Source organism: Venustampulla echinocandica, assembly GCF_003357145.1.
Source record: "Venustampulla echinocandica strain BP 5553 chromosome Unknown scaffold_6, whole genome shotgun sequence".
NCBI classification, from domain to species: domain Eukaryota; kingdom Fungi; phylum Ascomycota; class Leotiomycetes; order Helotiales; family Pleuroascaceae; genus Venustampulla; species Venustampulla echinocandica.
Genome location: NW_022474211.1, coordinates 1546564 through 1573947, shown reverse-complemented (window position 1 = coordinate 1573947; position 27384 = coordinate 1546564). Strand labels below are relative to the sequence as shown.

At 46.8% G+C, this 27384-nt stretch overlaps 7 protein-coding genes across 7 annotated transcripts; 5 read left to right on the top strand and 2 right to left on the bottom strand.

Moving 5' to 3' along the window:
• Window positions 1–3545: 3545 nt before the first annotated feature.
• Window positions 3546–4502, top strand: BP5553_07927 (Uncharacterized protein; the record flags this gene model as incomplete). Its single annotated transcript, XM_032016550.1, has 1 exon — window positions 3546–4502. One exon carries the CDS (start codon window positions 3546–3548, stop codon window positions 4500–4502), a length of 957 nt encoding a protein of 318 aa, XP_031867781.1.
• A 4023-nt stretch (window positions 4503–8525) lies between these two features.
• On the top strand, window positions 8526–9058 carry BP5553_07926 (uncharacterized protein; the record flags this gene model as incomplete). The annotated part of the gene is made up of 2 exons (XM_032016549.1): window positions 8526–8610; window positions 8673–9058. 2 exons carry the CDS (start codon window positions 8526–8528, stop codon window positions 9056–9058), a joined length of 471 nt encoding a protein of 156 aa, XP_031867780.1.
• Window positions 9059–9481: 423 nt separating this feature from the next.
• On the bottom strand, window positions 9482–11057 carry BP5553_07925 (uncharacterized protein; the record flags this gene model as incomplete). The annotated part of the gene is made up of 3 exons (XM_032016548.1): window positions 9482–9612; window positions 9675–9768; window positions 10656–11057. The coding sequence occupies 3 exons, from the start codon at window positions 11055–11057 to the stop codon at window positions 9482–9484; spliced, it is 627 nt and encodes a 208-aa protein (XP_031867779.1).
• A 1305-nt stretch (window positions 11058–12362) lies between these two features.
• BP5553_07924 (Uncharacterized protein) lies at window positions 12363–16041 on the top strand (the record flags this gene model as incomplete). Its single annotated transcript, XM_032016547.1, has 3 exons — window positions 12363–13343; window positions 13430–13835; window positions 13886–16041. The coding sequence occupies 3 exons, from the start codon at window positions 12363–12365 to the stop codon at window positions 16039–16041; spliced, it is 3543 nt and encodes a 1180-aa protein (XP_031867778.1).
• Window positions 16042–16564: 523 nt separating this feature from the next.
• On the bottom strand, window positions 16565–23077 carry BP5553_07923 (ClpS-like protein; the record flags this gene model as incomplete). Its single annotated transcript, XM_032016546.1, has 2 exons — window positions 16565–16832; window positions 16887–23077. 2 exons carry the CDS (start codon window positions 23075–23077, stop codon window positions 16565–16567), a joined length of 6459 nt encoding a protein of 2152 aa, XP_031867777.1.
• A 1406-nt stretch (window positions 23078–24483) lies between these two features.
• On the top strand, window positions 24484–25077 carry BP5553_07922 (uncharacterized protein; the record flags this gene model as incomplete). The annotated part of the gene is made up of 1 exon (XM_032016545.1): window positions 24484–25077. One exon carries the CDS (start codon window positions 24484–24486, stop codon window positions 25075–25077), a length of 594 nt encoding a protein of 197 aa, XP_031867776.1.
• Window positions 25078–25697: 620 nt separating this feature from the next.
• On the top strand, window positions 25698–27303 carry BP5553_07921 (uncharacterized protein; the record flags this gene model as incomplete). Its single annotated transcript, XM_032016544.1, has 3 exons — window positions 25698–25743; window positions 25806–25813; window positions 26212–27303. The coding sequence occupies 3 exons, from the start codon at window positions 25698–25700 to the stop codon at window positions 27301–27303; spliced, it is 1146 nt and encodes a 381-aa protein (XP_031867775.1).
• Window positions 27304–27384: the final 81 nt, after the last annotated feature.

Sequence of the window (27384 nt, the reverse complement as noted above, 5' to 3'; positions counted from 1 at the left end):
TTCGTAATATATTAATCTCGAGCTTTTCCTTTATCGCTAACTCGTTTATATACTTAACGTAGAACTTATACCTGAGTTAAAGTATTGTTATATTATAAAGCGAGTATAGATATCGATTTATAACTAAGCTCGGTATAGACGTTAAACTCAAATATACTATTAGCTATTATTTTATAGTAATTGAAACTCTAAGAGTTATAATAACAAGTATAATATATCTAGAAGTTATTCGAAGATCGCTAGAAGTTTGTCGCGAGAGAAGTATCTCTTAACTAAGAGGAGAAAATAGCTATAGCCGATTTTAGTAGTTATATATAAAGAAAAGTTCAACTACTTTTTACTCTACTTAAGAAGATAGTATAACTCGGAGTATATTAGTAAAGCTTTAGTAGTCCGCTATATTTAGTTATATACTTAGTAGCTACAGATTTATTATATAAAATAAATATACTATAATTACTATAACTATAACTAAGGACTTTTGATTATTTAATTGGAAGTATCAACTTATATAGCGACGTTATATAATATAGTGTAGTAGGGTGGAACTACATGTGTCACGTGAGCGTGCGACACGAGGAATAGGGGTATAAAGGGGGCAGGGGCTCCGGCGTGTGTATATTCATATTCTCTCTTTAGGCAGTTAAAACTCCAAACTCTTGATTCGCAAACAACCACTTCCACTCTGTTACAATAGTTTTAACGAAATAAATATTCATTTATTATTTAGCAGCTGCCGAATTAATCACAGCCCGCGCTATAAGTTAATACCTCGGTAAAGTAGACATATCGAACAGTGTACCAACCACTTCTCGCCCACCCCAGCTAGCATGGCACGTTACTATAGACGAATAGTCAACCATCCAGCCATCTTTGGCCCCCGCACGCTTACTTATTAATTAGTTAGAGGTTCATGACTGCCCTTGAAATATTGTTCTCCTCGCTTTTTCGTTCTGTGGGCCGTCTATTCACATTGAAGAGAAGTCATCCTGATGCGCCAGCCAATGACGCTTTGTGCAATGCCTATAAGGCTGTTTTGACTGCAACCGTTCCATCTAGGTTTTGGTCGTGGAATCATCTAACGAAGACTGTGTATCCCCAAAAGTCGTTATACATGAAAGCACTAATAATCTTGTAGATTCGGCCTAAAGTGGCCGCCCGTTATGCCTCTCATTTCTCAGCAAAATGAGTACGGAAGTTCCTACAATGATGCCTCAGCTGCTGTCCCAAAATGACTCCAATCCCAAAAATCGGAATCGGAAAAAGCCCTTCTCGTCCAAATATTCCCTTCAGCACTCAAAGCAAGGCAACAGGTCCTCTATAAGGCTAGAGTACTACCTCCGTGATCTTAATAAGACTGCTGGAAATTTATCACCGGTCATACTACAATCTATTTTGCTTGTACCGGAGGCTGGCAAGTCATCCCTCACGTAAAACTTTGTTCTTGTACTGAACGTTTTAGATATGATTCAATTCCCAGGCCCAGGACAGATTGACGAATCCACCGGTTCCACATCAACATGGGGGTTTGTTCAGGCTTGCCTTCAGCTTTGTAGTGAAGGCCACTCAATGTGTAGACGTATAAATAGTGTAGATCTGCCAACTCGGCTTTTGTATATCGGACATGAAACGACTCTATCCGTACGTCTATACGAAAAGTCGGAGCTTTTATCAGATACGAAATATGTGATTTTAAGCCATTGCTGGGGCAATGGCGTCCTATTCAGATTACTGTAAGACAATATGATTGTACTAACAAAGAATGTCCCTAGTTAAAATTTTCAAAAACCTTCTAGGATGCTATTCTGATTACTAGGCGTCTCGGTATCAACTATATATAGATTGATTCTCTATACATTGTGCAAGACTTGATGGAGGACTAGGGAAGAGAAGCTGCTGGCATGAGCAACGTATACGCGGGCTCATACTGTAATCTTGCGGCTACGGGTGCCAATGATGGCAGGGAAGGATGCCTTGTCGAGATAAATACTACAATGCTGAAATCTTACAGATTGGAAGCTAGATGGCAAAATATTTCCAAGGTATACTTCTGTGTCAATTGAAGAGTGGCAAGATGATATCGACCAAGCGCTACTAAACTGACGAGCTTGGGTTTTCCAGGAAAGATTACTGGCATCCCGTGTAATTCACTTTGGGAAAAGTCAAGTTTATTGGGAGTGCAGGAACTATTCCGCCTTTGAGATTTATCCTATAGGATTCCTGAATGAAGTGCTGGACACAAATAAGAGGCACCTATCTCCTACGATAGATGGCCCGCTGCTCCGCCGTCATCTAGGTCTCCGCCTTGACCCCGAACTCGATGCATACTCTGTTTGGGGGGAGATTGTTTCTTCCTTCTCTAGAGGTGAACTCAGTCATTGTTGCCATCTCTTGACTAGCCGAGAAACTCCACCATTCGATTTCTCGACATTATCTTGCTCGCCTGTAGAATGAACATCTTGCGTATCAGCTTCTGCGGCGGGTGGTATTTGAAGGCAATGCAAGAAGAACTGCAGTCTTGCCTAATAGCTCTCAAACGTTATTAAAACGACATCACTAATTTACAGAGCATGTAGCAGGCACTTGGCCCACACAGGGCACATACAGTCACACGATTTAAGGAGAGTCAAGGTCTTTGTAGTATTTAGAGTTATAGGAGTATAGAAGGGGCGGTTTGGATAAGAGAGAACAATGTTGGGAAGGTTTTTCCTTATAAGGACTAGGGGGGTCGTGGAATTATAGTTGCTGTGGCTAGCGGAGTTGCAACATGGCTTTATTATGGTCGTAGCCTACCAGGTATCTAGGGACCGCAGACACAAGAGGACAGTTGGTCGCCAAGTCAGAGCCTTATACCAAAGTCACAAACAAAGTACTTCTATTAACGGATATATATATATACGTAGATAGAAGCTAGACCGCTTAGTAGAGGAGGCTGCTGGTCACACGAGTGTGATGAAGTGAGGTGCGTCTCCTAAGGTAAATGCAGTTTGGCAACTGGTGCCAAAGCTGGGTCATTCCGGCATAGCTATCCAGACGGATAGCTGGAACCCTGTATAAATAACTCAATCAATTAATCAGTGGGCTTGCAAAGACGTGTGAAACGTCATATGACAAGGGTGGCTCAAGGGGCATAATATCAGGAAAGCGAGTCATGTTTACAATTAAAGCCGAAGGCTCGGTATTATATTGATTAAATGCTAAAATAAAAAAGAAAGAAGAGTTCCCAAGGGAGATGCATGAATTAGGACCCCTAAAAGAGTACTGTGGTATAACCCTGATTTGTGGATATTCATCTTAAAGGACCCAAGTTCGTATAATAACTACTCGAGTACACCTCGGCGGATCGGCATGGCCGAGCCCGGAGGTAGGGACTCGCTACTTGTGTGCGACTCAAAGCCAATATATATAGCTGTAGGCTGTCCTCTGAAATGTTATTCTCAGCACTCACCAGCACTGCAATCCTTTAGCTTCACCTAAGCTCGCACCTGTCCATTTGACTATCTCGACAATCTTTTGACCTCAATTCCCGTTTAAAGATCCCAGAAATGGCGCCCTTATCGCGAGTTATTAGTAGCTTTTGTTCAGTTGCTCTGCTTGTCAGCCAATCCGTCATTGTTCAAGCGCGACCAGCTCCGACAGTCAAGCACCTTCTCGCCCCTCGGGACGGTCTCGCCAACACCACTAGCGTCGGGCCACAGCCGTTTTATGCCATCGCCCATCGGGTGCTAACGGTACAGGGCATTAAGGATGCCCTTAGCCATAACGCCAATGCTGTGGAAATTGACATGACGGCGACGCAGGAGGGTTGGTGGGCGAACCACGATGGGTTTGAATGGACCAAAGGGGACACTGCACAAGCGATGTTCGAAACTATTGCGGAGGAGCGGAAGGCCGGCAAGACCCTGAACTTTGTGTGGCTTGACATTAAGACCCCGGACATGTGCGACCCTTTGGATAACAACCAGCAACACTGCTCAATCAGCGGGCTGCGGGACCTGGCACGACAGTACCTAGAACCTCAGGGTGTGCGGGTGCTCTTTGGCTTTTATAAGACCAGTCCCATTGGATACCATTCTATCCTCGAAAGCTTGAACTCCAATGAGGCCATGAACCTGGATGGCAAGGCTTTAGCTGTACAGCAGGAGTTCGAAAGCAGTGGACCAGCCAAGCGCCAACGCGTTTATTCATACGGCTTTGACTTCCTTCCAATCCAATTCGGCGATTGCACAGAAAGCCGCTTCTTTACGTGCACCGAGTTGCGTCAAGGCGCCGCGTCTGGCCAGTTTGGCAAGGTGTTTGGGTGGACGAGCAAGCAGGGTGAGACCTCTTACGTTGACAAGTTGTTGGGAGTTGCGGGTGTTGACGGCCTCATTTATGGCTATGCGGCAACGAACTATGCCGATACTGACCACACCCGTTCCGCGTCTCAAGATGTCCTTAGCTGGGTTGCCAACCACAAAGACCGTCGCTACCTTGCCACTCAGAATGACAACCCATGGTAGTGCTATGTAACGAACACGTGCAGTGTGGAAGGGAGAGGCTTAGCAACTTGGGGGCTGATTGCTAGGCGGGTATGAGGCAGGTGTTAGAAAGAAAGGAGGGGTCATAGACAGAAATTGGGTATAGACAAAATTTGGGCATAGACGGAAAATTCGGGCTGTATAATTTTAGGTTTTCATCCTATAATTAGAATTAATATTTCCTGGATCAGAGGTCACGTGGATATTCACATGCGCGTTATACGGGGCAGGCTAGGTGATTATAATTTCGCTTCCAGTCACTGTTCGATAAGAGTGTGACCCTATATAACTCTGTAAGGGTCGACTACTCCTTGATATAGGTAACGTTAACTATAAAGGTTACGAAGTTATAGAGAGTATAAAAGTACGAAAAGTACGAAGCTGCGAAAAGCGAAATGTACAAAGAATAATATAATATATAAAGTATGAAGCTAAAGTAATTACAGAGTTGGGAGTCACAAGATTACTGACGCTTAGGTAGTAGGGAGGGCTTATGTACTTCTATTAACTCCGCTTTTTTCACTCAAATCCTTAATCTTTAATTTTAAGCTACTTATTCTAGTAAAAGTTATTATATTTATAAAGTTATTTCTTACTCTTTACTACTAATTTGACTTCCGATTTGACTATTGCGCTAAGCTAAATCTGATTGCACTTACTATATATAAACTCTGTTTTCACGGAAATCGGCTCTCGCTTTATGTAGAATGGTAGAGAATAATGTTAGTGTTGAGTAGATAGTACTTCTAATATTCCCATTCTACGAGCAGCTAAACGCGTTATTCACATCACCAGAAGTATAAGCGTTGATAATACTCTGGACTGTTGTATAAGTACCTGCGACGGTCATGAATAATCCACCAACTACGGTTATGCAATGGACTGTGCAAATTGCCATCGTTTTCTTGTTGGAGGTGTATTTGCCTCGATTCATATATAGACCCAGCAGTGCGGGAATGACAAGCTAAGTCAAACGAATTAGCGAGTATTCTCGAGGATAAAAGTGCCAAAACCTACACAGGTGGGAGAGCAACAAAGAGATCCAACTAGACCAAGGACGTAATTGAAGAAAGGGATTGCTTCTGCAATGAGGAACGACAACGCGGTCAGTCCAAGGGTTGATGATCTGGTACCTCTGCGTTAGTTCACAAGGCACTGTTTTGTAGCGGGGATGGAGCAATTATTTTATAGCCAAGTTGCCCAATGGATGAAACTGTTGCTCTGAAGATGGTTAGAGTCACGCAGGATACGGACGAAAAGCTATCAATCATTAATAAGGCTCTTTCAACTTAGTCGCAAAACGACTTACGAATTTAGCGGCTGCATGGACCTATAGCGTGGATGTCATCATGAAGCCTGGAATGGAAATACCTTACGCGATCTTCTCTAGAGTTCCTCCCACACTAGCTAGAGAGGGGGTAGCAACGTACTGTCCACAGTAGCTACGAGAACGTTAGCGACCGTAGGTGGTCTATAGGATAGGTATACTTACATATAGACTACAACGCCGAAAGACATATAACAGGCTACCAAGAACGTTTGGGAAATGAATAAAACTTTTGGGAAAGCTCTGGGTGTCTTCATCTCGGCTATGACAGGTATAAATGTAGAGCTATGCTTGTATAAATTACTAAGGCTCTCACTTGACTGTGCTCGAGCTATGATATTCGGAGGGCTAAAGTTTTGCAGGAGGGATGGGGAGATGCACAGATTGAGGCTACTGGCGGCTTGAACCGAGAATTTTCGTATTTCTAGAAGTTAATCCAATCACTCGCACCATGATGCAAGCCTAGAGACGGCGAAGGAGATTGAAAAACATACGAAGCGGGAGCTGGCAGGACTGAAAGAATTGTCTGGTGGAATTTATTTCTTGGCTAAGTATCCTACTGTTGGGTTCAGGATAAACCGTGGAAAACTAAAAAGCCTCGTTCACATCGAGGAGGGACAGGTGAAAATCTCGATGACGCATACGAGGCTCCTTGAGGTGGCTGTCTACGAATATATTGTGCGACTTGTTTGCCAGAGCTGTGATATATTCGCACCAAATGTCAGAAAACTAGCAAATTTGAAATAGATATACGGGTAACTATTAAGCTAAAGAAGTATGGCCATGTTCAATATACTAGTTGTCGTAGTCCCTCGCGCTGTTATGCGTACCTTTTACATATTCGAGCTCTTGATGAGATTTGACCCTGCCGGGTACCAAAGCGACCAATCGAACAGAGCAAAAGTGGGAGATGGCTGGTTGTGCATTGGGGAAAACGGTCGCACGTTGCAGCGATGTCACCCTGAACCCAGGCACCTCGCTTCCCTCATCAACAGCTTTTGAGCACACACAACTAAATGGCAGACTTTGCTACTTCAATTTCCTATCCCCTTGTTATACTATACTATGGCCAGAACCTCCCCAATCAACTGCTTCCCCGACTGGTCCTCCATTTAAGGTCGTTCATTTAGGACGTCTGTTTAAGCTCCTCCATTTCGAACACATATCCCAGTATTGCAGTCGCAATGTGAATTTTGGTCTACGCAACTGGTTGCATAGCGCCAAACGAGTGTGCCGACCGCATTTGTGGTGCATCTCATCTTTGAAAAGAAAACTCATCAGCATAGAAGAAAATGGGTAGAAAATAGTTCAACATACAGAATTGCCACCATTTTTTTCGCATGCCATTGATCCTTCGCCAGAGCACAAAAAATTATTTTTCGCATCGCATACAGCTGCCGAAGCAGTGTATATAAGAGCCAAAAATAGTAGAACCTTCATATTCGAGAAAAAATTGTATTGAGTTAGACAAAAGGATGTATTTTGTTAGAGAAGAGGACGTTGTTGTGTTGTCGTTGGAAATGATGTGTTTGTTGTGTTAGAGAGGTAGAAAATAGAAAAGAGAGGAAGTAGAAGAGAACTTATGTTCTCGTAGCAGAGTGCTATAGAGAATTGAATTATTACCGTCTCCTCTGCTGGTACCGAACTACAAATCCCTCACTAACGATCTCCCCCCAATCATCTCGTGAAGGATTCTTGAAGGACGCTTCAAGGGTATAGGTATATAATAGTATAAGATTACGAAACTTAGCAGGCTGCACAATAAAAGTACTAGCTATAAGGATTCTTGGAGGGTTCTAGAAGGACGCTTCAAGGATATATATATATAATAGTATAAGATTACGAAACTTAGCAGGCTGCGCAATAAAAGTACTAGCTATAAGGATTCTTGGAGGGTTCTAGAAGGATGCTTCAAGGATATAGATATATAATAGTATAAGATTACGAAACTTAGGAGGCCGTGCAATGAAAGTGCTAAGTCGGAGGAGGCAAGTCCGCGCTCGGAAGCATGTGCGCGGACTTACCGCCTCTTACAGTCCCAACATCAAAGATCTATCTGCCTAGTATCTACCCTTCGATATGGCCAAACACTTTCTAAACTGCCTCCTTGTACGGAAAAGCCTCTGGACACCAAATGAATCGCTCGATCTGGGGGAACTCCTTGGAAGAAGCTGCCTGATTAATGTAACGGTAACAAGAATTGTACTTCTTGGCCTATTCGTCGAGTTTCTTCCAGCTTCTGCACATCCTAATCGGACTCATTCCCGAGATCGGAATGTCATCGGCTATTGAATAACGTGGCATGTCATTAGCATTGCAGAGAACTTCTTTTCGAAGCTGGCAAACACAATAAATGGCAGTTCCCAACGACTTGCCTTGCCAGAATTTCACGAGAGAAAGATAAGCGGTTCGCTATATATATCGTTAGTAAAAGGCTTTCACCTCTTCGGTTTCAAAACTACTTGTTAGACAATGAAGTGTGTGATGCCCATTCAACAAGTAAAAGCGTTAGTATTCATCCCAAACCAGTCGTTGAGAAGTGGGGAGATTTCACAGCTTTCATCGTTGCTTCGTACCTTCTTATATCCAAACCGAGATACCATCTTTGAAATGACTAATACTATCATGTCTGAGGACTGTGAAGATATGTTCTCTAAAATCCCCGTTGCAAATTGCAGATGAAATCAATTCTTTTGATTGAAAGACGGAGCTCAGCTCCCATCAAGCTTTGCAAGCTCACCGGCGCGACATATTATGAAAATTGTAAGCATTCAAAATATACAACGAAATATACATAATTCATGCTAACGCAGAATCCCACTTAGGGGGGGATCACCCTCCTACTAGAGCTTTCCGCCGAGGGGAGCCCACACCGCCGGGGCCTTCTTTAATGGACATGATTCGACCTGGCGAGCTCGAGGAGAACGAGGCCACGCTTGAGATGGCTCGAGAGGAGCTCAGAGAGAGATCTCTTGAAGCCTCGCAAGAGGATCCATCGAACACTGAGAGTGAAACTTCACACGGTGGCCCAATCAACGAGCGTGACGTCGAGACTATGCAAAACGATAGTATTCCTTGGATATCGTCACGAGATGAGGAGCAAATCGTGGATCACCCGTCAAATGATAAGAGGGATACTAGCACCGCTGCTTCAAGCGATAGCTTTCCATGGGTATCAGAAAGGGACGAGGAGGAAACCGACAGCTCTTAACACGACAAAGAAAGGGATACCGTCAGTGACGCGGCAACCGATAGCTTTCCCTCGATATAGTAAAATGCGGGTGACGTGTTAGCTAGATAGCGACATTCCTAGCAAGTTATTGAGGTGACATTGTTGTCCACACTTCGGAGATGGGGGATAAGAGTTAGTTGTGGAAGGCAGTGGATTGGAGGTAAAAGTGTGGGTTTTCGGGCTGTGCAGAAATTTGTTGTTTAAGGTGCCGTTATCGTCTTACGTATTTTATAGTAGGGAATATAAGTAGAATTAGTTTGATTTGCAACCGTCTACCTGTTCAGCTCGTTCCTTTAGAGCCTCTTCTCGGTTTTTACGTACTAATAGTTTTCTTAAAGAGCCACCGGCCCCTTCCCTCTCCTCTAAAGTTACCCCCTTAACTCCGCCCATCTTGTCTTAGCCTCAATCCTCCGTTGTGAAGATATACTCTTTTAGCTTAGTGAGTAGTAATTCTTCGATTATAAGGAGGTCGCGGTCGTCGTCGTTTTCGTTATCATTTACTTTGTCGCTGCGTCTATAAACAGTGCCGGTCCCTAGTCAGATTCCCACAAGTCAGTCACTGTCGCTACAAGCTAAACACATCTCTATCACATACCTCGAATTCCGGGCCTGTAGACCCCATCATCATCGGCTGCTGCCACTGCTGCTGGTCGTGGCGTGCTGAGTGATGCACCGCTCGACTTGATGTACTAGAGCTTGTTGAGGGTGCTGATTTGTTCTGGGGCAAGTTTGTGGCGGGTTGCTGTGCTCTTGGAGCACGGAGCGGTTGGCACGTACTCGTAGATATACAGTTTGAAGGCAAAAGTGGCCATCTCGAGCGCGTGAAATGATTGGGAGTAGTCGAGAAATTCTCCGTTGGCTGCTAGCTGTACAGCTGGACTGTAAAACAGATAACAGAGACGAGGAAATCAACGGGTTCAAGTAGGATTCTCACACTGCCCTCGTAGAACCGGAATCACTCTGTGGCCCGTTGTACACGCCTGCCATACTAGGCTTCCCCCTTCTGACGCCCTCTCCGAGAAAAAAAATAAATTGCCTCGGCGATGTGGAGGATCATTTCTAGGAGTATTATTCCACGGTGGTTAAAGATCTTCATTAATTGCCATTGTGAACTGCCCTAAGTAAAATCGGCTATAACGGTTGCCTGTAATGCAAACCGCCCTCAACGCTATGTAAGGTAGAGTCGGAATTATTACTGAGTAGGACTTTGGAGAGAGCCCCCGAGGTATTAATGTTCTTATGCTAAGGAATAAAATATTGAAAGCTAGGCACAAACCAAGAAGTTTAACTGGTTGTTTACATATTTATATTTATATTATTCTATTTCTCAACGTCTATCATGGTCCAGTCAGATCCTGAACTGTTTTTGGCTTATCGTTATCCAGTTTCATGCCGAGGATCATCTTTACTTCTGGGCAATATTTGAAGATATGATCAACTTGCTCTTGCTTATCCCATATCTGTGTAGACGGGGTGGGTCAGCTTGTGCATCTTGGTGTTGTTAAACGCGCAGGTCCCTCAATGCGAAGTTGCTTAGGCTGAGAGGACATAGCAAAAATAGTGACGAAAGACATACCTGCGGATGATGCACGCCTAACCACCCAACGTGATACCCCAATGGCTTCTCATCCCACACGCTCTCCACGCTAAACGTCTTGCTCACAGTTGCGTTCGGCATATTGGCACCAGACAGACGAACCATCCTATTGGTCAACCACAAATCCTCCAATTCGCCATCACCGTCCTTCCTATCCTCTGCTTTTAAAACCTGCAACATCTTTGACACTTTCCGCAAGGACAAGCCGCCATTTCCACCATGCTGCGCGTCAGGGGACCAAGGTGCCCCAATCCAATCCCAACCCAGGTAGTCGTTAATCGTTAGGGGCGCGGCGGCGCAGAATATGCTGTCGGGTTGGAAGACTAGGAGGTTCTCGGCGGGAGCGAGAATGTCGCGGTATAGGCTGATATCGGTAAACATCTGCGAGATGGTTTCGCGGGATTCGAGGGAATATTGGGATGGAAGGTCGAGGAATGTGATTTTGCCGCTGGATTCGAGCCGGGAGATCAGGGGCGAGCTTCGCATGAAAGATATCGCCTCAGGCGATCCCATAAATCTGAACATCTATTCTGGAGGAACGACGCTTATCATATGGGCAAAGAGCGCGGGCAAGTGTGGGAGGGGACGCGTCTCGACCAAGAAGGCGACCTTTGTGGGATCGTAGGGAGAGGGCGGGTCTGGGCATGATGGCGATGGCGCGGTTGTGGGCTGTAGTTGCGTCGTATTCCAGGAATTGGGGGATAGATTGAGAGTCGAGGTGGTGGAGGTCGAATTAAAGGTTCCTGAACGATCGAGGGCAAACCAGGAACTGGTCTAGATTAGTAAACGGAAGCGCATTTCAAACCGAGGTTGTATTGCAACTGGACGGGTTCCAATAATGGACAGGGTCTTACATATAGAAAACAACGACAAAGAAGCCGAGAAAAAAAACCCCGTTCAAGAGGAATTGGCTCCTTTTATTTTGCAATTGCCATGGAGCCATTGGGCATCGGGGAAAATCTCCCGCTGCCGGCTGGCAGAAGGAGAGTAAAGAACGGTGGTGCACGTAAGTGTAGCTTAGCTCTCCAAACCTCTAAACGGACCAGCAATTTAAACGATCATGACGAGGAGGCAAGCACAAATAATACAGGAGAGAAAAGGCAGACAAAGTAAGTGGGTACGTAGGGAGGAGGAAGATCTTAGGAAATAATTGCTGTCGTCCCTCCAAGCGTTACGTACCCACAGCTTACGCCGCTGGGGCTGTGGGCCAGCAATCCTTAGCCCACCGTGTGGCTGATCGCTATATACACGGCACTGTACGACGTATTTCTGGACATTTTGGCAAGGAAGATAAGTCTTGGACTCGTCGCTCCGAGCCCCTTGCTGGGATGCGTTCACGCTGGATTGGGCCTCTGATGCGCTAAGACGATGGTTTCGGATACTCGTCGGTGGCTTGATGTTGCGTATGGCGCATGATAGGAACAAACCGGTGCCTACTGAAGGAACTCGGTACTCGTACAGCCAGCTTCATGTGGTTGCCGCGACAACGCAGCCGACCCTGTTGACGCCCTAATCTTATCGAACCACAGCCAAAACAACAGCATCATGACAACGCCAAACTCACGACTACGACTACGACTACGACTACGACTACGACCACGACAACGACAACGACAACAATAACCACGACCACGATTACGACCACCGCCACGGCAAATTCATAAATACCACTACATCCCAGGCGCCATGGCCGCCTCCGAGAATCTCATCGACTTCGACATCATCGAGAATCAAAAGGAAAACATTCAGGCCCTCCCCGGCGGACGATCAGCGCGCACACTTGCCAACTTGTTTTCACCTGGTCCTCTCCACAAACTCGCAACACCAACACCATCCGACACTAAGAATCTAAATGATGCTATGAGATACGAATATGAGGAGGAACTCGCCAATATCAGCGAGTCGGATGATCCATTAGACATCTACGATCGCTATGTCCGGTGGACTCTTGACGCTTACCCCTCTGCACAAGCAACACCTGCGTCCCAACTTCTCCCCCTTCTCGAGCGCGCCACAAAGACGTTTCTCAACTCAGCACAGTACAAGAACGACCCCCGGTATCTTAAGCTTTGGCTGTCATATATACGGTTTTTCTCAGACACCCCCCGGGAGACGTACGCATTCCTGGCTCGTCACAATATTGGAGAAGGGCTGGCTTTATTCTACGAGGAATTTGCGGCATGGCTGGAAGGCGCTGATCGCTGGGCACAAGCAGAGGAAGTGTATAAACTGGGGATTGACCGAGAGGCACGACCAACCCCGAGATTACTGCGGAAGTTCAACGAGTTCCAACAGCGCTTTGCACAAAGACCACACGACGTAGACGGACCGTCATCTCCAGCCCTACCCAGTGTGCGGCCGGTATTGGCGGCAAAGATGGACCCATTTGCTGCAGCGGCCCCCAGAGACCCTCAGGCAGCGCGACCGAACTCTGGCGTAGGGGGCTCGGGTACAACGAAGAGCGGCCGACAGAAGCTTGCCATTTTCTCTGACACAAATGATGCTCCCCCGGCAGTGTCCGGAGTCGAGACGAAGGGTTGGGAAAGTATTGGGTCCCTGGCAGATCGCAAAAAAGAGAATGTAATGGAGCCGAAGCCATGGGTTGGGGAGACGCTGAAAGCGGGCGGGAAAAAGAGCAGCACCAAAATCCCGGTGTTTCAGGATCAGGTATGCCTACTTTTCTTCCATCCTTTTCATGCACGTATTGATTATCACAGGACTAATGATTGTCGTTTTGGCGTTCTGTATTTCAGTCTTTACCGCGTTTCGAAAATCCACAAATTATCAACCCTGCTCAACAACAAGTGACCGTAAATCAGAAGGGGAGGACAGAGCGTATATTTGTTGAGCTAGAAGCCATATACCCTAGCCCTGACGTTTCTGGATCTGAATTAAGTCTCGAGGAGCTGAGAGCTGCTGGACGAGGATGGTTGTCAAAGGTCTGGCAACCTGAGAAACCTACTAACCAACATCCCGTGGAACCACCGGATTTAGAAGATCATAATGACGACGTCGAGGCTATAGTTCAGGGAGTTGAGGAAAATCTTGTTATCGCTCGAGACAACGTTGCGTTGGATGAAAATGGTGAGGTTAAAGACACCGCTCGAGAAGGACGAGGTCGAAGGATGAAGATTAAAGAAGTAAATGAGACGCAAATAAGTGAGTTTGTCACTGAACGCGTTTGGGGTCGTATTGCTGACAGGAAACAGTCAAGGCAAAGCTGTCATCCCCTTCCGGGCCAAAAATGACCAAACGAAAAGCGTCTAAGGAACAAACTATGACATTGCATACTCGTGCTGCTACTGACGAAATTTATGACCTCTTCAGCCAACCACTGAAGCCAGAAGAAGATGCTGAAGGGGAAGATGACAGCGATGATGATGACGGAGATATGACAGACGGGGATTATACCAGCGGAGGCGAAAGTACTGGAACTGGCCGCGTTCTGACGACTAGCGAAGTAGGGGACGACGAAACGTCCGATGTCAAGAGTGTCAGTGAATGGTCCGAATTCACTGCCAGGAAGCATATCCCAGACCTCGATGACGATGAAGATACACGAGCCTCGCAATTTACAGTGCATGATGAAGATTTCGAAGCCATCGAGGTAGAACTTCCGCTAGGTGTTGTAGAGGAGGAGGAGTTGGTAACGCCCGTATCTCCAGACCTCCCACCTCATTCACGAACATCTTTTGTTCCCATACCGCCTGAAGATTATGAGCCAGCAACATGGCCTTACCGGGATCCTTTACAAATGTCTCAAAACCGCCTCCCGTTCATGACTCCCATCGCCGAGAAGACGGAATCTTCGCTCGGGCTACCCACTGTGAAAGAGCCGAAGGAGTATTTCAACTCTAAGACTCCAAGCAAAGAAAATGGATCCCGAATGCCACCTGTCGAGTTAGGAAGCAGCCCGTTTAGAGAGTTCATCGACGATGCTGCACCTGCGCCCAAGATAGCCCAACCATTATTAGGCAAGAATATGAGGAACAACAAAACAGCCCCTATTGCCGCAAAAATCCAAGGAAGCGGCGCGTCACTAACGTATGAGAGTGCCCCGAAAGGGCCCCTCATCAAGGACTCTCAGTGCAATCCTGTTGATGATTACACCAGAAATGCCATTTTTGCAGACCTTCAGCCACCTCTTTCAAGTTATGAAGGCTTTTTCGAACACAAGGATGAGACATACAGCCGCACTGCTGAAATCAAGAAATTTGTAAAGGCCATAGCGAAAATGAGCAAGAATGCTAGCGACAAGACCACAACTAACCTGGCTCTGCCGCCTACCCTGTGGTTTCCCGGCACCGACAGAAAATACTTGGTCAAACGGGAACTTGGCGCAGGTGCATTCGCTCCAGTTTATCTGCTCGAGCATACGGTTGAGGAGGAGCAAGATGAAAACGATACTCCTGCTGTCATGGGTAAAGGGGCCTTCGACGGGTATGGCCGCAAGAAATTCGAAGCTCTGAAGATGGAGGATCCTCCATCAGCATGGGAATTTTACATGATGCGACAAGCTAAACGACGACTGGGCGTGTCCCGGGCCGCAGAAAGCATTATCAATGTATACGAAATGCATTTATACAAAGACGAGTGCTACCTTATTGAAGAATATCGAGACCAAGGCACCCTCCTCGATGCTATCAACATCGCCCGTGCGGACTCCACCGCTGCAGGACCGGGCGTCATGGACGAAAGTCTCGCTATGTTCTTTACTATCGAGCTCTTTCGTACGATGGAATCCCTTCACGGAAAAGGTATCCTTCACGGAGACCTTAAAGCCGACAACTGCCTCGTGCGCCTCGACCCCTTGGACGACAGCGATGTATGGACATCGAAATACCGCAAGGACGGCACAGGCGGCTGGAATAAGAAGGGCATCGCGCTCATTGACTTTGGTCGCGGCATCGATATGAAGGTCTTCCGTCCCGATGTGCAATTCATCGCTGATTGGAAGACGGGGCCGCAAGATTGCGCTGAGATGCGCGAGTTACGGCCTTGGACATATCAAATTGATTACCACGGCCTCGCAGGCGTTATTCATAGTATGCTCTTCGGGAAGTACATCGACACAGTCGCGGACCGCGCGGCAGGTATTGGCGCCACCGCTAAGAAAACCTGGAGAATCCGGGAGAGCCTGAAAAGGTATTGGCAGGTTGAGATTTGGAGTGCGGCTTTTGACTTGTTACTTAACCCGGGGACCCATGTTGAAATAGAGGAGGGTCAGAAACTCCCTGTGTTGAAGGGAATGAAGGAGATTAGGGAGATGATGGAAGGGTGGTTAGAGGGAAATTCGGAGAAAGGCATTGGATTACAGGCTGGTATTAGGAAGTTGGAGACTTCCTTGAATGGGAGGAGGAAGTAAGGAGCTGGAAAATGGGGTTTTTATAGGTGTGTTAGGTTTGCTATTTGTGGCGTTTCGGGTTTAGTTACCTACCACGGTAGGGTTTGAAGTTGGAGTTGGGTGTGGAGAAGGAAGGAATTTATTATTTCTTGGTGTTCCAATAAGACTTTAATAATGAAAGACGATTTAGATATCACTATTATGATATTATCCCCTAATCGGACGTGAATGTCTGTCAGTAGCATCGATCGATCATTTCGTGACAGGGCTAGTTACGAGACATAAATATCAATTTATCAATTGCCTAACGATACTAACAAATTGTATGGTAGATAATAACATAACACAACGACCGCCAGAATGCCTCAGTAGTGAGGAATCATAAAATATGGCTTATCTTCGATAACCTCTTCCAGTCCGATCCGGTCTCTAACGCCGAAACGTAAATGCACACACGCACACCTCTTGCCACTTGATCAGTCCCTAAACCCGCCCCAACACATAGTGGTTCACATACACCCCAACTCGCCCTACACAACTCTCGCTAAATAGTCTCCCACCCCCCGTTATTGATATCCATCTCCAGCCTCCTGCTAATGACGCTCGGAATTCCGTGACTTAACCAGACGGTTCTAAGAAGCGCATCATATCTCTTTTGGTTAAGGAACAACTGCCTGGAATGTCTGAGTCCGGGATCAACCTCGCCATATCGGTCGATATAAGGCGCGACCATCCACGAGCCAGACATATGGTAGAGATAGTAGACGCAGCATTTGCGGATGTTGATAAAGAGGCCGACGTTCTTTTGGCATCTGGAAAGCTGTTAGAAAATCTGTAAATCAGAGTGGAGTGGGACGAACACGTACTTTCTCATATGTTGTTGCGCTCCGCCAACTTGTACCAATCGACCGCCTACAGCTGCTGGTAGCTCCTTCAAGCAGCAAATACTCTGTCCGCAGAATATCTCGCCACAAAAGAGACAGAGCATCGGGTCTGTGACATCTTTTCCGGTAGTTGGACAACGCCGCTTCATAGTCTCTTCCATCAGGGCGTCGAAATTCTTTGGCAAGCCGATGAGCTCGGCAATTGCTGGGTGGCTGATATTTAGATTGCTGCCTGCGGGCGTCTCGTCCTTTGTCTGTGGCGTTAGGTAGGTAATCCAACGATCAATTAGAGAGAAGAGGGTGCTATTTTGGAGCGTAGAAGCAAACATTTCGTCCAGCTTCGGTAGGCGGAGTGCCTCTGTTAAGCGGTCCAATTCGTCGGCGTCCGGATTCGATGAAATATGGTTATTGAAGACAACTCCATGGCGAACGTGAAGAAGCACGGTAACCTTTCGAAGAAAGGCTAGTGCATACTTTTTTACAAACTCATAGTTAGACTCTAGCCCCTCGAAGGTCGGCTGATTTAGTGCATCTCCCTCGTCTGAGTCGAGGTGCTGGACATCGAATTGCCGAATGGTGAGACAAAAGCGCCTGAAAGTTTCTAGGATCGGGTTGCTGTGCTGTCTCTCGCTAGACCATATATCTAGTAGTCCTCGATTTCGACCCATCTTCATGATCACCTTGACAATTTCTGCGAGATAGCATAGTCGAACAACATGCATGATGTCTAGATTGTCAACTGGGACAAGACATAGCGAACATTCTGCCAAGAATATAAATATATCCCTATTGAGCAGTGACTCTGAGATTCTATTTGAGACTGTGGAGTCTGCATCACGCCCAGAGGTATACGGGTTCCTCATGAACAGAAGCGAGTGCTGGGTCTCATAGTCCTCACTGAACTCTTGAGCAATCTGATTATCGCCCGCAAATCTGATCCCGCCTGTGGAGACGTAAGTGGCTGCCGTCTCGGCTAAAATCTTCAGATGGGTCAATGCCTGCTGGGGAATGCTGTCTAAAAGCGTCATGCCCGAAGGTGAAGCAACGCCTCTCTGTTGAATTTCTACGGCAGAAATTGAGTATCCCAGTGCATGTGCTAAGGTGTCACTGTGGCGGAAATCCTGCGGTGTGTCGGACAGTATATTAATCGGCCCATTTGAGTGATGACTTGGCAGTTTGTTGCTCTCTATAGTTCTCCGCAACCGCTCATATATGCCTACAAGCTCGGCCATCGGGGATACAGGAGATACTGGTTGAGCGGCATTCGATGGTCCGGGGTCATCCCAACCCGCAGTAACTACTGCCGGAATTATGGTACCAAATAAGGGTGGTGTAGTGGGAGAGCTGGGTCTCCAGGCATCCACAAGAAGCTCTGACATCTTTGCAGCTAATGGGGTTGCAAGTGCCGCATTGTTATGGTCCATGAAGAGTTCCACACTTCGACTGCTAGGCGCAGCACGATTCACCTTCGAATCAATTTTACCAGCTCGGGGGCTGGCATCTGGTCCGGCAACAGTAGAGATCCACTCATCGAAAAGTGACGGGAGTTGGAATGATTGGAGAGATAATTCTTCCTTTGGTGACCAGATAATAGGCAAAAAGGCATTCCCTAAAGCCTTGCATAGCGGGCAGACGAACTCGTTCAACTCTAGCATCTCAGGATGATGCCGGGCAATTTGATGAAGATGTCTCCGATGTGAAGCGTCATAATAAACATCAAAACATTTATAATGCATAATGTGACCACAGCCAACCGATACAGGACCCACCCGTGTCGCGCTGGACGGGAAGCCTTTGCCGATGAATTGACGCTCTGTAGTGATTTTTGCTCCATTGGGTGTGACCTTGAGTACTTCCTCTCGGTTCTCTCCGGCTACTCCAAAGGGACGGATGCTGTCAGCGGTTCTATCTAAGCTCGAAGGCGTGTTAAGAACTTCGCGGACGAAATCAGGCTCCTCAAATGGCGTTTGACGCAAAACAGTGCTATTGGCCAGCAATGCAAATGTGCCATAAAGACGACCATCCTTGGTTTCCTCTTGGCAAAGAATACAAGTCCCGGTGGGGTAGTGCCAGTAGGTCTTCTGATCCTCACCCTCAGTTTCCACATTATTATCATTCCCATCGTCCTCTCCCCAATCAATGTCCCCTTGGTTATCTAGGAAGTTCTTCTGCTGCTGCTGGAATTGAGCCATCACTTTGGCTTGCCGTTCCAATGCTGCTCGTCTCTTCTTCTCCCGGTCTTCGAGTGCATTATGATTCGCAGGCGATGCCGTAGAGATCCTGTCCACCGGAACTCCCAATCGCGCAAAGGCAATCTCGAAATTCCGGGGTCTCTTTTGCCTCATTCTTCTAAGAACAAGCGTGATCTTTGGGTGACATGCCTTGAACTCTTCCTTTTGCGATAGAATTTCCAATACTGCAGCTATAGTTCTTGATGCAGGCGCATTCGGGATGAAGTTGCTTCGAGCAGTGCTAGTTAAGGCAATGTAGACAAAAGATTGGAGTGACTCTTCAGACATTTCATCTTCGTCAGTCTTGTCCTCAGCAATGGCAATAAGTACTAAGTGCAACACTACTTGAAGGAACGCTTCAACTCTGGTTGCGGGAACGGTTGGCGTTAGCTCCTGAGCCTTGACGGGATATAGAAGTGCATAGTAGATGATTTGTGCGAAGATGCCGGCTCTAGTAAATGCAGCTAGATCAGAGAACACGCCAGATTCAATAAGACGAAGCCGAGGTTCGAAGACAATTTCGGAAGCAGGTCTCCCTGTTTTCTTTGCCATCCAAGTCTTATAAGCATTTTCTGACTCTTCTCTCTGGTTCTTATTGTAGTGAGAAATATAGGGGTCCACATCTTCGAGGAACTGCTCTTTTAGCTCGAAGGTTCCGACATCTGATAATCCTTCAGGAGGCTTGAAAGTTGTCATTTCGTCTAGGATATCTTGGCACTCCTCTTGGTCGTGGAATTTATCGGGTAGTTTGCTGCAAATTTCTGTGAAGGACAATGGCTTGAAGCAAAGTACATGGGTAATATCTCGGCGCATGGCCAGTACATGGGCGTCTGTTTCGTCCTTGGTTGTGATGAGTGATGTACGGTCGCTGATGAGGACAATCAGGAGGTGAATTAGATCTTCGGCAACATCAAGAACTTGACCATCATCGGTGCCATCGGACTTCTGCTCATAGAGCCCCTTCATCCAATGCTCCAATCCATAGCGGTCAATGATAGACACCAGCACACGAGCTGGTGGACAGACCACCATAGCGGTTTGCAAAAGAAATATATCCCGATGGTGAGAGACATCACGTTGACTGACTCCACGGTATGTGCTATGTTGATGCCGTAGGCTCATGCCATTACGCACCCACATACTCGCTTTCATCTGTGCCAGCCAGGCACAGACGCGCAAAGGATAATCGAAAGCGGCCATGAGGTGGTCCTCCGGGCTATACTCAAGGCTTGTCATAGCTCGCTGCCCCATCGCTCTAGGTTTCTCGAGAAGCTCTAGTGTAGTAAAGCTCAGGAGCTGGATGAGTTGTTCGCGTGGCATACTCTTCCCGCACTCAATCAGCCATGAAAGGGTATAATGCAGAGCATGGTGGAAACTGATCGGTTGTGATTCCACAACAAATTTGACGACGGAGTGCTGATGAACGCTGTTTGCGTTCTCCGTAGTGTCGAATTCATAGTCGCCAACTTTCTTGAATTTGATCTCATCCTTTATCTCCGCTTGGTCAAAGCGCTTCCTCTCTGTTCCCAGGGAATTGAGGATGACTGCTTTGGCAGCTAATCTGATAGCTCTGGATATATAAGTGTGGTCCTCTCCGACGCTCCATTTGAACGAGTCCGAGAACTCTCTACATAAACGATTGATCTCCCGAGTGATCAGAGACGCGCTAATCCAGGCATCGGTCTCATATTCGACATGTTCACCAACTGCTCGAGTGTTTGGACAGATTCCTTGGTGAAGTTTTACAAGATCGAGGAACTGCATTATGTATCTCTCCTGAGTTCGCAACTGTTCTTGAACATGCTCAGAGCCAAAGAGATATTTCAAATCCAAGAAGAAATGATACATCCGTCGATTGGTCACCGAGCCGGAGTCGAAAGCAAGGGTAGCGTTGGGAGAAATCTCATGTGGATGGCCCACTTGACGTGTGGTAAGAAATGTGTAAAGAATTGCCATTAAATTCGTCAAGAAATTACCTCTCTCGACGATCTCGGCAGTAATGGTCGGCGTCGTCAGCATCTGCAGTGAGATATTGATAATTGAATGTTCTGGTTCTCGGTCCGCAATGAGATATAGTTGCGCGAGCATGGTATAAAGACCAGCGAATCTCAATCCAAGTACACGCTTGAATTCGGGAATAGAGACGACAGTAGAAATGTAAAGATCGCGAAGGTCGATCCGAACCTTTTTCCACATTCGCAAGTCAAATAAGATCATCCAGTCTAATCGTACGCGCTCCCATAGATTCTCATGTAGGGGTATTGAGCTTGTATCACCAAAAGCCTGTGACGTCTCCAACCAATATCGAGCTGGCTTCGGTGGATCTCGAGGTTGGAAGATGTTGGCTGGTGTCTTAGGTATCTCTAAATTGGCTTTGGCATACACGGTGTGGGAGATAAAGGGTTGCACTTCCGCGGTATCAGAATCAGACGGAGTTAGATCTCGATCCCGCGTCTGCCGTTGTGGTATCGGAGGTGGTGGAGGAGGTGGTGGAAAGCCTGCAGCGGTAGCTTCGCCATGCTCAAGAGGGGAATTCTCAGCATCATCCGCAGTCATCTCAATATCCCCATCAGGATCAGTGTCCGTTTGCGTAGATCCCGGTTGAAATAGATATTGGTGAACTGCCATAGCAAAGTTGGATGCATCATCCTCCTCATCATCTGTAGCCATACCTTCATCTTCCTCAGGCTCCTCATCCTCTTCGACAGTGAAGTCGTTGTTGTCGCTATCCTCATCATCAGGATCTATCCTAGCACGAGCCCGCCTAAGCAATTCGGCTTGATGCTCGATAATTTCGGCACTGTGGTTCTCATGGATTTCATGATCATCAATGCCTTTCATCCCAATATCTCTATTGCTCGCCTGGCTGCCATAACTCCACTTCTTGAGCATTTCTTCACAAATGACCTGGCGTAAGATGTTGTGATCCGGACCAACACTACAACCTGAAATATCAGTAAGCCATTCAATGATGGTACCGCACATCTGCTCTCTGAAAGTATCTCTGGCCGATCGAATGGTGACCGTAACCTTAATCTGCTCTATGATCCGGGAGACATGGAGTAGCTCGTCGACATCGAAGCTATACTTAATAATGCTTCGGCCAATATTATCAGTTTCATAGGCCTTTTCCATCCCCTCAGCAAGAGTCGTCTTGCAAGCCCTCGCGACCTGGTCGCGAACTTCGTAGACTGTATGCTTCTCATCGTTCCACAATAATAACGCAAACTCGCATGGCTCCTCCACGATATCCCCATTATAATACTCAGATCCAAGTCTCGACATTCTTTCGTCCTCCAAGATATTCTGCCGGGATTTGGGAAGGCGTAATTGTTCTGGGGAGCAAGAGATGACATCGCATATATAGTCGAAAGCCCTCCCAATAGTCATGCGTATAGCTTCAACGAGCTCAAGGGGCAATCCCGGTGCCTTTCCCTTATCTTGCGACTGTGATCCTTCATCGTACGCCGTATGTATCGAACAATTAACGGGAACTCGCCAGGCCTCTAAATCGCCACAGTCGCAACAGCCGCTGTTACCCATGGAAACACTGATATATACCATATGCCCCGTATGATCGGAAGAGTCGTAACAACGGCTGCAGAGGACGCAAGTATCATCTGAGCTGCACGTCTTGCATCTATATGTGACCTCCCCACCTTTGAAGATATGACCACAGACTTTGCCTCGAGCTGCTTCTGTGAATTCATCTCCATCTGCCCCGCCTTGGGCCTTTCTTAGCTTCCAAGTCGCACTTGGAGAGGGCCGAGTGTTATCTGGAAAATATAATCGTAGGTATTCGGGCCGGCCCCCGGCAAGGGACCAGAATAGAGACTGGAGGAGTGAGTTTGACGCAGCATCTGTGTATCGATTCTTGTGAACGCGGGGCTGTATCTTCAGGAACTCGCAGAGCTGCTGCTCTTGGGTTGACATAGCCTCCATATTATTTGTATAAATGGATCAGTCGCATATCTCCTATCTGCGAATAGGGTAGCACAGATCGTATGTGCTATGTGTACTGATTCGATTTGGTTTGAGACGCCTTAACCTTATCGTGTGACGTAGACCTGAGCCAGATTGTTCCACAGCACGCCACGGCCAGCTGAGTTGTAGATTATGCTACCGGTAATAATCGAACTTTGATGGGATATTGACTATTCTCTGATGTTGAAGGTACTGAATTTTGTCAAAGGTGTGGCAACCCGGTGGAGCGTTGTGATGCAAGACAATGTTTTATCATAGTTCCGAGCTGTCAAACAATTAGAGGCAAGGCTGCGACAAGCGGGCTCAAGACACATCAGCCAATGATATCAATATATTTTGTAACAGCTATTCATGGCTCTAAATGCATGGATTTCTCTAAGGAATTTATTGAAGTGTGTTTCACATAGTAAAGGGTGGGTGGAAATGCAGTTGTGGTACAGTCGCTCGTCTTTTATACAGCTTCAACTAAGGTTCCAGCTCCAATGCAACACTTTCTAGGCTTTGTTTGCTGAATTCAACGTTTTACATTCTGCAATTCGAGTCGCCCAATCTACTCGTCTTCATCGCCCTCCTTGACATATCTTGACCGGATGTCCTTCCATTGCCGCTGTGGTTAATCGTCAGTCCAAACTCGCCCAACCTTCCTAAGATCAGAAACGTACGCCCTTGTTGATAGAATCCCAAATCTTATCCACCCCCCTATCGAAACTCCTATTGTATGGTCAGAACGACGTTCAATTCGCAACGGCTGGATGTTCGAAGACGTACATCTCGAAGGCAAATGCGCCCGCAAAGATAACGGTGAGGAAGGCCCAGTTCTTCCGAACAAGTGCACTGTAAAGTATTCAACATTAGCAATTGTTTCAGCGGGCCATGGTTTATTCCTCAGCCCTGGGCTCCACGAGGGGTGAATCGGGAAGGACGATGGGGTGACTTGCTTGTAGAGAGGTCGACCGGGAACAGCCTGCAATTGAGCGGGTTAGAAAGAATCAACCAAGTAACACTGAGTTTGGCATTACAAGCTACACATACCATTGTGAATATTTAATAGCAGACGCGAGTCACAGCTTGTGAGAGTGAGTGAGAGAGGCAAGGGCGAGTCTTCTTTGAAATGTTTGTAACTCGCTCGGGAGCTCCAGGTTTTAGCTCCATTTCCACTTCCGACAACCGGATCACGTGCCACACCCAGGCTTGACTAAATTTATCAGCCTTGCTCCAGTCCCTATATTTTTCGACCGCTGTATTGCCAATCTTCAACCCGAGTTCCAGTTTCGCACTTGTTCATGAAGTGGTGCTTCTACACATTATTCTAGGTGAATTAATTCTGGAATGAATTAAGCTACCTAGCGACAGCGGTCCGCACAATGCCGTCCGTACCAACACCCTCAAAATCCGGCATAATCGAGACGACATCCGGAGAGCGTCATATCCCATCCTCCACACGGCCCGACGGCTCAAAACGGAAAGAAATCAAAGTAAGACCAGGATACAAGCCACCTGAGGATGTCGAAGTCTATAAGAACCGGACCGCAGACGCTTGGAAAAACCGTGGGACCAGCGGCATTCCTGGTGCTGAGGGATTGAAAGACGATAAGGCAGATGACTCTGTCGTCAACAATAAGAATGCCAAGAGGAGGGAAGCTAGGAGGAAAGCGAAGGCCGCGGAGCAGAGTGGTGAAAGGAAATCTAAGGACACGGCGAATATTACCGAGCAACAGCTTGGGGCTGGTGAAGAGCCCGTGGACCCAGAGGTTGAGAGGGAAAAGAAGGCTAGAAACCTGAAGAAAAAGTTAAAACAAGCGAAGGAGTTAAAGGAGAAGAAAGAGGGCGGGACTGCTTTGTTGCCTGAGCAATTTGCGAAGGTTATCAAGATCAACGAGCTTATCCGGGAGCTTGATGCGCTAGGCTTCGATGGCGAAGGTGAACCAAAAGTTAAAGTAGAAGAGGAGACGGCCTAGAATCTAGGGATGGGATGTGGCTGTTTATAGGCGCATGGGCATTGGGTTGGATAAACGCGATATGAGGACGGCGTTACGGTTGGCAGCTGGCAGCAGGGAGCTCGGATTTGCATATTCTGGGCTCTGTTTCTGAATCGGTTTATAGCTGGCAGGAAGGGCACCAGGCATATAGAGATACACGAAGTTTCGACTTCCAGAGCACGCAGAGCATACGATGTCGGACATTCTCGGACTTGTGCTTTCTGGTCCAGGTAGGATGCCATTCTTCAACACTTTTTGGAAGAACAAAACAAATATTAAAGTGTAGGATTCCATGGGTCATCAAACACATCTCATAGTGTGGCTTGAAACAAACTCCTAAATACTCTCTCTGACAACTATTCAATTGCTGTTTAATTAGATACGAAACTTGGGCTAAAACCCCACTTCGGCTAGCGCGACATATAAATCCATTACACTCTCGGAATTTTAGCCATGATCTACGCTCTTTCTAACAACGTTCTACGAGTTCCATTCTACGAAAAACAACATTCAATCGTACCCGCGTAAAAGAGGAGAGAGGACGTCTCCCTAACAGCGGCCAAAATACTCACAAAATTCAAAAGATTCATAAACTTTAAATGGCGGATATAGGGAAAATTCCTGTCTGGTTAGACTGTGATCCTGGTAAGCATTACTCGGACAGTAAAAACGACATACGGAATTTGTATATTAACAGAATCAACCAGGCCACGATGTAAGTTCCCAATATATTTGCGACGCCCGTTATAAGTTGTCTTCCTCCTTATTCAACCCCCACTTCGCTACCCGTGTCGTGGAGTTTGGTCCTTGTCGACCGTCACGTGCCATCCGTCCTCTCCGATCCAAAATCACTCTTCCTATTTTGAGTTTTATCTACATTTATTGAGATATGAGATTCTACTCTATCCCTTTTAAGTCCGATGACTTAATTAATCTTTAAGGGGGTAGCAGAGGCTCACCTGCGGGGATCGCAAACTATATTTAAGTCGTGCTAGCAATTTCTCCCTGGCATTCAGTGGTCTAGATGTTGAAATATCTCCTAGTATTATGCCTTTTATCGCATTTAGAACCCTATACACCAATTAATACAGCACGCTAACTTATATCTCTTAGGACGCATTTGCAATACTCCTAGCCGCACATCACCCATCCATACACCTCCTTGGCCTCTCGACTGTCCACGGGAACTCCTCCCTTGAACACACAACTCGTAACGCCCTCTCCATTATCACGGCGATAGGTCGTCCTGATATTCCTGTATATCCAGGAGCATACGCCTCGCTCAACCGGCCCGCAGTTCATGCACCCGCTATCCACGGCATCTCGGGGATCGATGGCACCTCCCTTCTACCGACCCCATTAACGACGGCCAGGGATGATGAGCCTGCTGTCGAAGCCATGGCCTGTTGCCTTCTCTCCACGGCCCCTCAGACAGCTTGGTTGGTAGCAACCGGTGCTCTAACAAATATAGCGATCCTCTTCTCCTCCCACCCAGAAGTAGCCTCCCACATCAAAGGGCTAAGTATCATGGGTGGCGCTATTGGGGGTAACTTCACATCCGCGTCAATGGGCCATGTAGCAGGGGATACAGCGGAAAGGATAGGGAATTGGAGTCGATGGGCCGAATTCAACATCCTTGTTGACCCTGAAGCTGCGGATCAAATCTTCAGCAACTCTATTGTGAATAAGAAGACCACACTTATCCCTCTTGATGTCACACATCAAGTTCTTGCTACGAAGGAAGCCCAGGCACTTATTCTTTGGGGTAAGGAGGGTGTTAGAAGTGCAAAGGGGGATTTGGACGGGATGGGGAAGAGTACATTGAGAAGAATGCTCCTTGAACTTTTGCTTTTCTTCGCAAATACATACGTGGAAGTTTTTGGCTTTAAGACCGGGCCGCCCTTGCATGATCCTTTAGCTGTTGCTGCGATCTTTGATGGAATACCCGGCGTTGAGATCCCCTTTCGCGATTTTGAGGGTGACGGAGGAAAAAGAGAGAGATACGGAGTCCATGTCATAACGGAAGGTACCCATGAAGATGCGCAGAATGGCGCTGAAACTGGCCGTACTATCGTGAAATTGCTACCGGAAGGGGTGGAGGGAGTCAAAATCCCCAGGGGCCTGAATATCCCACACTTTTGGGAAGTGGTGGAGGATTGCTTAGCCCGAGCGGATGAAGTTAATAAGAGTAATGGCATGTTGTAGACTCACATTATACGAATAGAATTATGAAATCACTGATATTATTTTCCCTGGTTCCGTAGGTAGATTAAATAGGCCTAGAGT